The sequence below is a fragment of the Harmonia axyridis genome, chromosome 5 (genome assembly GCF_914767665.1).
Source record: "Harmonia axyridis chromosome 5, icHarAxyr1.1, whole genome shotgun sequence".
Classification (NCBI taxonomy): Eukaryota; Metazoa; Arthropoda; class Insecta; order Coleoptera; family Coccinellidae; genus Harmonia; species Harmonia axyridis.
The window spans coordinates 13,707,113-13,723,103 of NC_059505.1; the positions used below are offsets into that span (position 1 = coordinate 13,707,113).

At 35.1% G+C, this 15,991-nt stretch overlaps 1 protein-coding gene across 1 annotated transcript; it reads right to left on the reverse strand.

The window, feature by feature from the left end:
- Positions 1-2,280: 2,280 nt before the first annotated feature.
- Positions 2,281-15,074, reverse strand: LOC123680119 (leukocyte surface antigen CD53-like). Its single transcript, XM_045617827.1, has 5 exons — positions 14,886-15,074; positions 14,316-14,489; positions 10,115-10,309; positions 4,794-5,069; positions 2,281-2,500 (listed from the first exon to the last, which is right to left on the reverse strand). Exons 1-5 carry the CDS (start codon positions 14,949-14,951, stop codon positions 2,429-2,431), a joined length of 783 nt encoding a protein of 260 aa, XP_045473783.1. The 5' UTR covers positions 14,952-15,074; the 3' UTR covers positions 2,281-2,428.
- Positions 15,075-15,991: the final 917 nt, after the last annotated feature.

Consider the following 15,991-nt stretch of genomic DNA (forward strand, 5'->3'; position numbering starts at 1 on the left):
TGAATGAACCTCAAACATGAATTCTGTAAACCCTGGATTCGCTTCTCATCCATAACAGTCAAACAGGGACCATAAACTACATCACAAAAGTTTAGATGAGAAAGAACAGCAAGTCACAGAGAATTTTCTTATTATTACTGTTCAAGTATTTCCGACACTGATACAGAAGTCTCAAACTCAAATAGGCTTTACTCAAGCACATCGAAATGTGCTTAAAAAATCTTAAATCCGTATCCATAGTTAAGCCTAGGTTTCTTATATTTTCCTGAAAGTCAACCGTCTCTCCCCCCAACACTATGGTACCACCGAAATCCCGCAAAAACGCTCTTCTATCATTTTTACCACCGAATAGAATACATGTTGACTTACTGATGTTCAACTTCAAACAATGTTTTTGAGAAATTTCATGTATTCTACACAAGTCGAAGTTCAGAGCACTTATAGCTTGCTCAGCCTCATCGGGTTTGAAAGAAAATTTCAGCTGGCTGTCATCCGCATAAAAATACAACCTTGCTGAAAGGGAAATAAAAGAAAAACAACAAATATAAATAATGAAAAGCAGAGGTCCAAGAATGGAACCCTGCGGGACCCCAGAAGTCAGGCTCACAAAAAAAGACAACACACCATCAATAAGTACCGCTTGGGATCGAGATCCGATATAACTCTCAACCAGCCTTATGGCCTCCCGAGAAAAACCAATATAATGAAGTATGGCCAACAAGACTTTGTGATTTATTGAGTCAAACGCTTTGGTAAAATCAAGCAAGGTCATGATCGTTAGATTACCCCGATCAGAAGACTCAATGATTTCATCTGTGATGTTAAGTAATGCAGTGCAGCAACTATGTCCAGGTCTGAAACCAGATTGTTCACACGGAATTATATTAAAGGAATCTAAATGATCCCGTATTTGTGTCTGCATCACCTTTTCAAGTATCTTGGATAACGTTGGAAGCACACTGATAGGACGAATGTCATCAAGGGAAGATGGATGGGGATTCTTAGGAAGTGGGATCACTAATGCCTTTTTCCAAGAACTCGGAAAAATCGAATGTTTCAGACAAGCATTGATAACATGGGCAATATAGGGCAATATAAAAGGGCAGCAGAGTTGAATTGTGGACACATTAATCCCATCATATCCCACAGCTTTAGTTCTTATCCGATTAATGATTTTAGATACCACAGTTTCGTCTACTTCATTAAAAGTCATCTTCACCATGTTCGGATCCCTCATATTGTCAGAATAAAATGTATGAGTTTCCCTGTCCATGGGTATTTTGGGAATGGAATCAACAAAATGTTGATTGATCTTATCGACATCTTTCAACTTTTCAGGAAGACTTGTCGTACGTTTATTAATTAAATTCAGCGATTTGAGATTAGACCAAAGGTTTTTAGGATTTTTATCGTTCAAAATATGATTATAATATGATTTTTTCTCATTTTTTACTGCCAAAGAAACTGTATTACGGAGTTGTTTATAAACTATCCAATCATTTTGATTTTTGAATTTCCTGAAACGTCTAAGAGTTCTATTTCTCAAATTCATCATCTCCCTCAAATTATCAGTCAGCCATGGTGCATAATTCTTTGTTACCCTCATGGTGCGAAACGGTGCATGTAAATCCAGCAATGAAATCAGATTATAATTTATGAATTCGACCTTTTCATCAACATCGCGAACATCATAAATATTATTCCAAGGAATGGATTCGAGGTCCGATCTGAACTGCGAGTAATTGAAGAATCTGAAATCTCTATATGTCTTAAAACGAGGTGTTTTTTCTACATTTTCAAAAATATTGAATGGTATAACTAGAAATTTAGATATCCACTAACCAGTGGTTACTGAAACTTGATTGCTTCCAAAACTGTCCGAGTATAGTATATAAAAACGTGTAGTTTCTGTGCTTTCTCGAGAGATGGCTTCGTGGACTACGCATCACTCTCTAATTCGGTTCCGCTGGCTATATAAAACCCACCGACCTACGACAAAATCACTATACCTCAATATGGAGGTAGAAGATATAGGTACTAATGATTCCATCAGTGATCTTGGGATGAAACATCGCAATCCTGAGAGAAAGGAAACAACTTCGAAGTTGACCAGCTAAAAATAGTAAGCGGACACTTTTTCAGAAAATAAAACTTTATATTCAAAATATTTCAGTTGTCAGAACTCCCTGTTTTATTGAATGAATTTATTTAATTATATGCACTTAGTTCAATCAAACCCAAATGTGGATCCTCACAAAAAATCATAAATAACAAGAGATCTCCAGAAAAATATAGCTATATGTTAAAAAAAATCTACAGCGATATAAAAAAAAATTAATTGATTCTTCTTGAATCTTCGCAGGCGATTACTAAAAATAAACTGTCCATTTTTGCTTCCTCTTCTGGATAGGTAGGCACCTTTGAAATCTTAGTAGTATCCACAATGGTAAGAAAGTAAAATCAGTATTCCAAGCCAAATGGCTAAAACTACAGCGGCTAACTGAAAGAGAAAAATACAATAATACACATTTTTCATTGTTTGGTATACATTTTGATGAACATCATTAACATTTTATGGGTAAACCTTACACATACACAGAGGGATAACTTAAGACTTGAATCCAAAAGCCTTGAGGTACAATTGAAAATCACTGTGTATGGGTAAGCGTGTGGCGTGCACAGTTAAGTCCTGGGAATCTAGTGTTGATTATATAACTGTAGGGGGAAGAGTCACCGAGAGTGGGGAAGTCCGTACATTCTTCCTAATATTATTGGAATAGTGCCGTTTAATTGAAAACAGCATAATAATCGAAAACAAAAATAAATACATACGAATCAAAATGTTTGATTTATGCAGAATTTCATGTGAATTTATAACTAAATTCATTGAGTCGTATCAACATTTTTTTTGCAATGAGGAAATTAGGAATAAGAGAGTCTGGACCTCCTTTACTAATTATATACAGCGAACCTTCCCAGTGATGGGATGATAAAGAAAATTAGCATCGAAAAAACATTCAATATGATAGAAAAGAGGATTGGGAAAAGGAGTTCACAATCCCCGTTCTTAAAAAGAATACCATCAAATAGCATACAGATGGTTCCAAAACCACGACGGGTCTAGCGCTGGAGTATTCGGGGCTGGTACCAAATGCTCAATATCGCTAGGCCACTGTCTAAGTGTCTTTCAGGCAATTATACTTGCAATAGAATGATTTGTGGAAATTAACATAGCAAGAAACTATCGGAAATGTGACATAGCGATACATTCCGATAGTCAGGCTGCAATTGAAGCACTGAGCTCACATATCATCGATTCTAAGATGGTTTTGGAGTGCCGGAGAAAACTTAATGAAATGGGTAAGAATAACAGGGTTTTTTTAGTCTGGGTTCCCAGCCACTCGGGAATCAGAGGGAATGAGGAGGCCAACACACTCGCCAGAAAAGGAGCACAAACTCCTTTCTTCGGCCTGGAACCTTTCTGTGGTGTAGACAAATGTACCTACAAGAAAGAGTTTCAGGAAAAGGAGGTAACCGAAAGAGAACATTTTTCGGCGGAATCTTTCTGGTTTGGAACACTCCAAAAAGTTTCTTCGAAACTTTGACTCTACAAGATCCAAGAAGTATCTGAATCTTAGTAAGAATATGCTAAACCTCCTCACTGGATTCCTCACAGGTCATTGCCGCCTTAGGAAACACCTCATAAGAATGGGTCTATCAGAAAATGACGAGTGTAGATTCTGTGGGGAGAAGGAAGAAACTCCGGATCATCTGGTGACGAAATGCCGCGCCATCGCTACCCAACGCAAAACCTGCCTTGGACACGAAACTCTTAGAAGTGAGGAATTAGCCTCCTTGAAGCCATCCCAGATATTGGAGTTCATCAGAACTCTGGAACTGGAAGGCGAGCTGTAGATCACGTCATGGAGAGAATAGCTCTGATGGAGGGTACAATAGACCATTAGGTCGCAGTGAAACGAAACCTCCTTAATTGAATCTTAATCTAATCTAATCAACAATTTTAGTTTTTGAGGTAGGTGAAAAATATAGACTAAAGCGACTGCAACAAGAAAAACGCAGCGTACAAGGAACTAGTAAAAAATTAATACCATTCGAGGCTGCTTTCAGAAAAAACATAACAAAGTACTAAGGTCTTTGAATTCCGGTAGCGGTACAGAGTATGAGTGGGGTCCTTTAGTTCGAAGATATTATTCTCGACGGCTGGTGGTTTAAGAAAGATTAATACGAAGTAATATCTTCTCCTCTAATAAAAATAATTTGTCGCTAAGCTCTTTAGTTTTTTTACATTTTGGCTTATATGTACTTATTTGGTCATTATACTTCATAGACACAAACTTCAGGTTCATACAAATTTGAATCCATTCATACATTTGTGCCACAAAACTACCCACTTTCCTTATTAAAATTCCTGATGGGGTTGCAACCATCTGCAGGGGGTTGCTAGTAGAAAAAAGTATCCCAGATCATGTCGCTTTGTCATCAAAAATCGACCTGTCTGAGTGTTTTCACAAATTCTGATTCGTTGTTGAGTTATTGAGTTTTAAAAGAGACAAATACTCGATAGAAAACGTTTCGTTTACGTCAAACACAAAAGTCACTTCCTTTGGATGAAGATATTTGGGAGTTCACGTGCACATGTGCACCTATTGAGAAGCCGCCACTGCCTAGAGGACTGATCACAGCAGCCGCAGTAGTCTGATAGATCTTGAGGCAGTGAGGAAATCGGCAATAAAGATCTACCATGAATAGATGAATATCAAATAGATACCTACCTGAATAAAATATCCAGCTGTCCGAATAATCGTTACCATAGTTATATTGCTCGCTTCATCCTTATTATCGTCATCATCTTTAATAGAACCTCTCCATGCGCGATATTTCTGTAACTTCGCACAACCATTTGTGTAAACATAATCTCCGTAACTACTTCCTCTACAAAATTCGGAGATTGGATCTGATGAATTATCCTTGAAATGACAGCAACTTTGTGGAATACTCCGGTTTATTTCCAGCCAATTGTTGGGCCCACTCAGCCCACAGCATTTGAACTGCAAAATAATATCATTTGAAACATGTATCTCAATTTTAAATGAATCATATGCAGGGTAGACTTTTTGTAGATTAATTTTAACACCCGATAATTGCTCTATTCCAGGGCAAAATGTCCTATGAACATAGGTCCGCAAACGCTTCATTCATAAACAGGAAACTTCAGTGTCCATTTTTTTAATCTGTGTAATAATTTTTCTCTAATTCTGTGGTTATTCCGTTCATTCTTCCACATCTTGTAGAACAAAATCGTGCGAGAATATATCAGAAACGCACAGTTTTCATGGTTATATTTTATTATTATTTGTTGGTACTCCGAACTTTCCGTCACGGCTTTATCTGTCAATTCATCAATTTGCCTTAAAGAAATCAGTTCTGCCATCCAACATTTCTCAATGCAAAAATCACTAAATGATATTTATGGAAATATTTCATTAATTTCAATTAAAATGCAATGAATTAGAGAAAATAATGTATAATACTCGTACAAAAGGCTCATTCTACCACTCGTTCATTCAATTTTGAACTCGTGGAAGAATATCAATGCCTTCTGCTCTTGTATTATAAATAACTATTATTGTACCGAAATATTGGGATAAGAACTTGGATGATACCTATTATTATTATTATTTGAACTGGGGTCGTTGTGGCCCCGTAAGCCTTCCGGGAACTCCGACCATGTAGATCTTTTGGCACTCCCAGGTCAACAGAGACCCCTGGCAGTACGATTTCAGGGATCTCAGTGTGGTCAGGCTGTCCGTGGTGATGTAGACATACGCCCCTTTGAGGTTCATTGAGACTCCTGAGCGCATACGTAAACAGCCAGAATAGAAGGCTCACTTCCCAGGTCTTTAGAGATCCTCAGTTTAGGTCCATTTACCCCAATGCCAGAACCTCTCTGTGATTTTGATCCGGTGAACCATATGGCTGACTTTTTGTCCAAACGATTTATGAAACTTATTGCACTAGGACGGTCAGTTATGACCGTTTCAAAGGGCGTGTCAAAATCGAAGATAGTTGGCATAACATCCGATGGTTTTGCCAAGAGGTTTGAATCTAGTTGATTGAATATTCTCATGTGTCCAACCCAGTTTCCAGGTAGGAGCTTTCCATTGAGGGATATTTTTATTGCTTTCAGCAGGCTACATTTCCTCACATGTAGATGTAAGGGAGGCAAGTCAAATATGACCTCCAGCGCTGCTGTGGGAGCTGTGCGGATAGCTCCTGTAACACGCAAGCCAACATTTGCAGTTTCTGCAATCGGCTGCGTGTGGTGGCCTCTTCGGTTTTTGTCCACCATGCTAGAGACGCATAGGTGACAATAGGGCGTACTACCGCTGTGTATAACCACAGTACCATTTTCGGTTTCAAGTCCCATTTCTTTCCAAAGTCTTTTGCAGGCCCACATGGCTACCTATGTGTTTCCTCCAGTTGAGTTTACTCTCCAGGATAACACGCTAGAGAAGTTCAGAGTCTGGCCATTTGGATGGATAATACCTAACACGTATTTAGTAGGCGCTCCATTTGTTACAAGTATATTGGCCTCTTCGTTTGCTCTGAGTGCTCCGAGTGAGCAGAAATCCAGGCTGAAAAGACCTTATTATTCTTGACTAATGCTTCAATAAGAACTTGTTTATCAGAATGAATCACTATGTCCTATGTCCCATTTTCTTTCTAGATTCATTGCAACGAATCTTTTTATTGATTTCTGGTGAAAGAGACTCGAAATAGAGCTCAAAGAAACGCGTGAGTAGGCCTTTTAACAATCAGGACAAAACAATCGGGCAGCATGACATTTGAAATTCTACTTCTGATCTGGTGAGAGCACAAAGATCATTTTTCAGAATTTTATCTTTTGTTAAAAACTTATTCTTCATTGCCGGTACCTACTGTATATGCCAGAAAGTTGCTACTTTTTTTAATATCTTCATATTCTGTTAAAATGTTGATTCAGTGGCTTGTGAATAAATACGAAAGTGGAGGGTGGCGTTTGTTCATTGATTCTTCAAAAATGAGCTTGAAAGCTGTTCTCCTTCATATTGAAGATGAATTTCCTACAATATCGCTTGCCACCTAGATAAATATACAAGAGTATAAAATCACTCTTGGACGAAATCGAATACAATGCGCACAATTGGAAATCAGGTAGCGACTGAAAATGATTACACATCTGCTAGGGCTCAACTTAAAACACCAAATACTGCTGCTTTCTTTGGAGGAAGAACAGCAATGACAGAATAAAACATAATTTCCAATCAATAAGTGGAAATTAAAAGGGATCTTTTTTTTTCGCGTATCAGTCAAATTTTGGTAACCATTAATATTCCCTCTGGTGCTCCTGCAATGACCAAACTTACTACGATGTACGAAGTTGTACATTCACTTCATCTTCGTTCTTTTTTCGAAGTAAATAAGTAGAGAGCAGCACTGTACGACGACTTTCACGAAATTATAGTTTTACCTCTTTTGTAATGATATTTGGTAGGTTTTTTCCACGAATATTTAAAAAATATATCAGTGCTTTATATCAGGTGTCCCAAACTCGATGACCTATTAGACGTTTCTGGAAAACTTATCATAATTTTGAGCTGAAAATTTGCATATTGGGGTTTGAGATAATGATCTTTCTCCCTAAAATATTTTCAGTTTTCTACAACTTCCGGTTATACCGGAAACGGACTACTACTTCCTTATTTCAAATGGCATACCCAGTATATTATTGCATCAGTAGATAGCTTTTTTGATGGCAATTTCGGCAATATGCCATACCTTGGGTGAAAATTTAACGGTTCATGAGTTATTGGGATTCTTATGAAAAAAAAGGTGGCGATGAGGACTCACATCTTTTTGAATATTTCAGCAGAAAAAGCCTTTTTCGAAAAAAATTTGTTTTGTTTCGTTTACGCAAATACGTAGTATTATAAGACTGTTTTCGGCTTGGACCAAAAATGTACAGGGTGTTTATAAGAGGATCATGAACTTGGCAACTCAAATTCATCAAAACTCAAGATTTTCAAATTAGAACCTATATTTTTTATTATTTCAGTCGATTCTACGTACAAAAATAGTGGGGGTTACTTCAGCAAACCCTATACCTAAAATGAATACTTCAAGAGTTATCGGGGAAGAACTTCAAATGAGGAAAAACCGCTATTTATAACTGTGGGAATAACTGTTTGTTACTTCCGTAAAACACAGAAAGAAAATAAAATTCGATGTTTGGATAACTAAATTTTTCATTTCATGAATTTTAATTAATTTTTCGTTGGTATTATTGAGAAATCCATAAACCAATACAATTTTCAATTACGAATAATTCATTACAATTCTTGATATATCAAATTTAGTTATGGAAACATCGAATTTTATTTTCTTTCTATGTTTTACGGAAGTAACAGACAGTTATTCCCACAGTTATAAATAGCGGTTTTTCCTCATTTGAAGTTCTTCCCCGATAACTCTTGAAGTATTCATTTTCGGTATAGGGTTTGCTGAAGTAACCCCCACTATTTTTGTACGTAGAATCGACTGAAATAATAAAAAGTATAGGTTCTAATTTGAAAATCTTGAGTTTTGATGAATTTGAGTTGTCCAAGTTCATGATCCTCTTATAAACACCCTGTACACCCGATATACAGTACATATTATCAATTTTTTTGCAAGAAACGAAAAGTTGCCAAATTATTTTTTTTCATTCGCAAATTAAAAATATTCACTTTCTTCCATGTAGATTATTGTTCAAGGAAATTATGTGGAAACCCCATAAAAATGGTGATTTGTAAGAATAAATATCTCTAATTTCGCTTTGAACTGAGCAGCCTCTTAAGTTTTGTTTTATATCGGATTTATATTTTGCCAAATTTTGGAAATGTAAGTGATGAGCATGGTGAGTGGTTCCATTAAGGTATCCTCAGCATATAGAATATGGTTGCTTACTATTGCTGGAACTATGGAAATATGAACGAAGGATAGAGCAGAAGAAGATAATTGTGTTCTCCATGTGTAATAAGCGAGCAATTCCAGCCAAAGTCTATATCTGCATAACCCAAAACCAATACGTGATCAAAAAAAGGGAAAAACAGAATGAGCTTGGTTTGTTTGTGTTACCAAAAAAAACAATTTTTTTGACCAATGATTATTTGAGAAAATACGGATTTACCGTAGATCCTCTTGAAATGACGGACTGCTTCGAAAGGTTATACATGGCAGACATACCAAAATGAATAGATGCAAGTTTGCAGATGACACCGCTTTTTAATATCATAGTAAAATGCGGAAAACAATTAGTATTAGCAGTTACAGATAAACCTAGACAAACTTATGGAATACTTCAAGACATGGAGATTCAAAGTGATTACAACGAAAACAGTTGCAATCTCATTTGGAGGAACAACAGTTAAGACAGGGAAAGCAGGGAACGTCAAAATAGAAAACCAGACTATAGAATGAAAAAAGGAAACAAAACATCCGGGAGTAATTCTAGATGAAAAAATTAACTTTAACAAATAGATAGAAGAAAAAAGAAAAAGGCAAGACAATTGAACTCTACCTGCTGCTCAACCCAAAAAGTAAACTTTCCTCAGAAAACAAACTGTAGATAATAAAAATAGTGCTAACACCAAGCATTACGTATGCTGGAGTAACCTGGTATAATACAAAAGACAATAAGGAAGATCAGTTACAAAGTACTCTAAATACAGTAATCAGAACAGTGGTTGGCGCCCCATGGTATATAAGCAACCAACAAACTTGAAAATTGAAACTATTGAAGAAATAGTAAATGAACAAAGAAAGAAGACAATAGAGATGCTGAAGGAGCATGATAATAGGGAATTAAGAAAGATAATAGAAATCCCAATGAGAAGGACAGATAAGAGGATTTACCTCTTTCAAAGAACCAAATGGAAAAAAAATTACTTGCAGAAGAGAAAAAAGTCTTCCAATTAGACAACAGCAGGAAATTGGAGGAATTATAATAGAGGCGTAGGCAATAAAATTCCAGTCCTTATACAAAAAGAAGTTCATTATTTTAGTTTTCACTTACCTTTCGATGTGCGTTGTCCCAGATCTTCAACGAATATGCAGAGATATTGCTCATAACCCTTTTATCTATTTCAAATCTCTTTGGCAGATGGTGTTTCAAAAAGAGGCTGCTTGTTTCGCTGTCATCTTCAGGTGGTAACATGAACAAATGGACTAATAAGGAGACCAGCAAAACAGCAATCAACAGACCAGCAAACTATAACATACAGAATATATAAGCAATCGAAAACGAAGCAATACGATTCTGAACGATTAGGGATATTTTTTCTTCAATTTGGCTTCATATTTGTCTTCTGAAATAGAATCAGAATATCACTGGAATTTGATATCAAAAGACTACAAATTTTGCACAAGTGTTCATTATTTCCTCATGAGTCATTTATTTATTTGTTACAAACAGCAGAGCCAATTTTCCAATATATACAATATTATACAATTTTTAAGATATAAAACAAACAAAAATGTTCAAACAAAAAGAAAAATGAAGAGAGTTGACAAGTTCAAATAGCCTCAAAATATCTTTTGAGACTAAAAATGGATATCTAAAAGATATCATAAGTCATAGATTATAAGTCATCATCAAGTCATAAAGAATATACAAATACAGCTTTACAAAACAATAAATTTATATCTTCTCGAGACTCGAACCCACTTTTAGGTACCTCTCAGATGATTAGTCCAATACTTTCGCACCCCTATACCTACTATTAGTATTCAGAGAAGAATATTCAAAAATTCAATACTCCGATACTATTGAAGGCGATGAAAAATATTAATATTGATAAAAGAAAAGAAATATGACACTTGACTAAATGTTCCACAATTTTCAATAAAATATATAAAATCTTGTTGTCATACTTGCTTCGAGTTTCACCCCATTCTCAAAACTGAATATAAAATAATATACACAAGTACATACAGCGTACCTACAAAGTAACGTAACTCGTCAATAATTCTTTTTTTTTAATTGAAATATCGGCATCGACTGCTTAGTCATTGGCCATTTAAGTTATAGCATTTACATATACCAAATGAAGATACGTAAACATCACATGTAAAAGTTAAAAAAGAAAAAAAAAGTTAAAAAAGATAAAAATATTATGAAAGTGAAATAATTGTAAAGATAAAAATATTATAAAAGTGAAATAATTGTAAAGATGAAAATATTATAGAAGTAAAGTAATAATAAAGATAAAAACAAGCAGAAAATCCAATATCTAAATTTGATGAAATAAATAGGCACTCTCAGATATTCCATCAGGTCATCGACATTTTCTTTATAGATCTTTTGGAGATTTGTGGGCAAATTCAGCTGATTTCTTATATGTTGGCATTTAGCGCAGTGCAACAGGACATGTTCAACGGTAATAACCTCCCTACTTATTTCACATTGCGGAGGAGGTTGTCCGATGAGTAAATGTGAGCCTTGTGTGTCCAATTTTAATAAGAGTTTGATTTACAATAATTCTTGTTCGAAGAATTATTAAGGAAAATCCTCAAACCCGTCGATTTTTAATTTCAAAAGCAGTTTATCGTATGATTTTTTTAATTTAATATTTCTCAACTCCTACGTCCTGTGCTCCTCTACTTAATTTTGTCAAATGGGAATATATGTATATATTCATACACATATATTCACCTATTCAGCGATGTGGCTAAAAGTAGAATTGGTTGTTCCGTTTTTTATTAAAAAATTAGGAAATAATTAACAATTTGTGATTAGACCATTATTCTTTTACAAATTATTATTAAGAGAAATCCACGAATCCATAGTTTTTTATTTCAAAAACAGGTCTCCCTATGTTTTCTTGGAATTTACGCTCTACACCCTTTACGCACCACATCCCTTGAGTTTTTTTTTTTTAAATAGGAATTGTGATATATCAAATAAAAGGACATTCGATTGCACATTATTTGCGATCTAATACAAACCCTCAGCTTCAAAACTGCATGCATTTCTCCAACTTCGAAAATAGAAATCGGCGGGTAGGAGAATATTTCTCGATTTTCATTATTTCAAGAATAAAAACCTGACACCAATTACAAATTGTTGATTTTGTAATACACATTCTTTTGTCAGTCATACCGCTCAACGTGCAATGGAATGTCCTTTCATTTTGTATATCACAATCCATATATTCCTCAGAGTAATAAACATTGATAGGGGGAGCATATGTCATATGTCAAATTTTGTCCCCAATATGAATTAACTTACAAATTTGACATGAAGCGCGTGGAAATGAAAACATATCAGTGATACGATATTTCACTCAATTCGCGAGTTTCTCCACAAAGAACGCACTTTTTATGTCCCATAGTGAATCAACGTTTCATATTAACTCAAGATATGTTGAAATAAATACCTAAATATATCGGAAATTCAGAAGAAAAACTTCAAGCGCGCCAAACGACGTGAAACAACCGATGACACTAGGAGAGCCAAAGTTGCCAAACCTTGAATTTCAGCAGGTATATACAGAAAATAATAAATATTCTGCTTATTATAAATCCAATAATTAGGACAAATATCGGATTCCAAATATTAAAATTTGCATATTTAATCGGGAATCACTCAAATAAATTCATTCAATACATTGTAAAATTGTGGATTTGAAAACATATCACAATCCGATAACATATTCTAACCATGTTGGGGACATGATGTCTTGGTGTATGGTTATGACGGGAATCATATTGTCATTCATCCTTTTTCAGCAGGGGCGCCGAAAAATTATTTTCTTCAGGTGCCAAAATTACTCGCGCCGGCCATGTCTACTAGACAACCCTTCACAATTTTTGACCATTTGTTCCAGTGTCAAAGTGGGCATTTTCCCCAAATATCTGTAATTTGGATCATTTTGAGCCGAGAATGGTCCTACATAGTTGGGCCGGACTCACTGATAAAGAAATCTAGGGCAGAATCAAATCTCCGTGAACACGATAACTCTCGAACGGAGACATGAAATTTTCCGAATATTTCGGTTAACTTCATTAATTGGCTGAATCCATTATGATTCCGGAATTAAACATAGGCATGTAAAATATTGTTTTTTTTAATAATTGAAAAAATACGAGGCATCACGAGGGAAGCAGTGGCGCAAAATTTTGACCGGCACATGACCACGACCACTCTGCCAAGAGTGCACGACTAGGAAGAAGAAGAAGTCTGATGGCTTCTTCGACAGATGGTGTAACTATCGCAGAACAAATTCACAATCGTGTAATACATCGTTGTAGACGGCTACTGTTAAAATTTCAGCAGAATCGGACTAGTTTTGTTTCAAAAAGAGCAATATCAGTCGGTGATTCTGTGGCTCTTCTCCTTCGATGTCGACCCTAAAAAACTGGTTCAACGAGTTTCAACATGGTTTTAGACGAGCAACATCCAAGTGCTTCAATAACGGATTATAATGATGGTAGGAACAGTTGAAACAGTGGATTTTACCCGACGAACGAAGAAGGCCAAGTCTTTCCTATCGACCGAAAAGGTGATGGCCACCGTTTTCTGGCATTTACAAGGTTTTCACTATTCCGAATTATTGAGCAGATTCGACCCAAAATTGAAGAAAAACGGCAACAATTCTCCGAAAAAAAATTCTTTTCCATCATGAAAACGCACCGGCTCCTACCTCTGCCATCGCTACGTAGAGATTCATGGCTTGACTTAATTTTCAACCCTCTTGACTTGAGTTAAGTTCAAGTCAAGTAGTAGTTTTTCAATGTCAAGTCAAGAATTCTATCAAGCTTCTTGATTTTTAGCATTGTGTAGTGTCACGTCAATAAAAAAATGATGTAATGAGAAGTAACCTTGCCAAAAGCACTTTCATTTATTAAACTTATTGTATAAAAAAACAAAAATATCAACAATTTGAAATGGGGACCCAAATTAAATCACTATAAATGTAATAACAAAATAAAAACCATAAAATAATACAGTTTCTCAATATTAAGACACCTCCAATCACTGTTTGTAATATATGATTAGGTTTTTAAATTTTGCTAGCTTAACGCTGAGCTAGCAGAAGACACAGACTTGAAATTTTTGAACATAGATATGTTTTCAGAGAAGTAAATTAAGTAATTTCAAATTACATTAATACAAATATAAACAATCGAGCAAAAGCGATAATGCTTTTCTCATTTTTATTTTCATCTCGAACAACTCCAGAGAGAAATCGATTATTGAAAATCAAAGTACTCACCACAAACAACTTCAAGTAACATTCTCGTACAGCTCCACACAGTCCAACAAATGCGAGGCATATTAGCAATCCTGCTACTATCACCATGAATAGTCCATAATGCACAAGAGTTTTTTTGACACCAGGAAGGATGACAAAAGCGAGTCCCACAAATAGTGTGAAGAATTCTATTACCTTGAAAAATATAAATAAAATTTTTATATACATTTCAAATCATAGTCGATTCCATTAGTCTTCATATGAAGATACATTTTTTATTGAATAGATTACTAGGTTCATCGAGCAATTATTTTAATTCATAGTATCAAATAATCTGCAATCTCTTTTTACTGTAAATTCAAGATATTCGAATCTGTTCATTTCAAACAATAATAATCATTCTTCAATATTTTTCTTTACAATTCCACAAAAAATTAGTGTCACTATAGTGTTGTGTTTGAATTCAATAATTCTCAAGATTTAATGAAAACTTCAGAATGAAATTCATTGTGAATAATGGAGCTCTTCATGAGATATGATATGAACCAATTTTTTCACTTGAAATACCATTAGACTTCAAGGGTGACTTACCAATAAGATGATGAGGATCACAATTAGAACAACTTTTATAATTTGTCCGGTAGTGCCTATGGGCATGATATCGATCAAACTAATAAGAAATGGATCGATAATTATTTGAAATCATATAAAATATATCCCATACATTTCTGACGTCTCTAAGAATCTCTACGATGTCACGAAGGTTTGTCAGATTTTGACAATCTTCTGAAATTTTGCAATAAGAACAGCAATAAACGAAATATTTGTCACAATCACGTCACAATCTGAATACTCAAGAGGACAAAATCGTAACATTCATTTTGATTTTACTCATTAAACTCTCAATGTTCTTCTCAACAACTGCGAGCTTTTGTGATTTATGAGAACGGTACCTAAAGTTTCTGTGTGACCTTTGTTACTATTATCCACTACCCTATGGCACTGCCAATTTCTACCCAATAACTAAACAGTGATCAATTGTATTCATTTATGACTTCGATTTATTCAACCTTTGCTTGATGGAAATTAATTTTATAAATAGAAATAATAATAGCATTTTGGCACAAAATTATCAGTAAAATAATACTGATGGTGAAATGGTGATGATTTCTAGACTATTCAACTTTATGAATGAACACAATATTTTTTCCTAATTCTAATATGGCTATCTGATATCTGAAAGACAAATCAACACATATCTGTTCAGAACAGCAATTTTGAATCACTTAGAGAACAAACATTTAGCTTTAGGTCTTTTCATTGATCTTAGCAAAGCTTTTGATTGCGCTAACCATGAGCTTCTACTACTGAAATGAGATAAATATGCTTTAAGAGAGTTGTATATGCTAGGCTAGATGACGGTCCATGTATGATGACCTTTAGTATAATCCGTTTTTATGTACAGGGTGGGCAAATAAGCGAGGTAAGCGGCTATATCTCAGGATCCACTCATCGTAAAGACTTGCGGTAAAAAATTTTACCACTAAAGTGATAAAGAGAACACACTAGAAATTGTTTTGAAGTTCATACCTCTACCGCAAGGCGGCTTAATAGCTACCGTCGAGTAGAAAAATGAATTTTACTCGAAAATGTTTCATATGAAGTTGAAGAAAAAATATCATCACTTTAATCCTTGG

What these genes read in the sequence shown, in the direction of transcription:
- LOC123680119 (XM_045617827.1), bottom strand. Translation starts at nt 14,951, where the DNA reads ATGCCCATAGGCACTACCGGACAAATTATAAAAGTTGTTCTAATTGTG. An exon ending in GGGACAACGCACATCGAAAG is followed by an intron (nt 5,070 to 10,114) that starts GTAAGTGAAAAC and finishes ATTATTTTGCAG; the next exon opens with TTCAAATGCTGTGGGCTGAG. An exon ending in CAGCTGGATATTTTATTCAG is followed by an intron (nt 2,501 to 4,793) that starts GTAGGTATCTAT and finishes TTTCTCTTTCAG; the next exon opens with TTAGCCGCTGTAGTTTTAGC.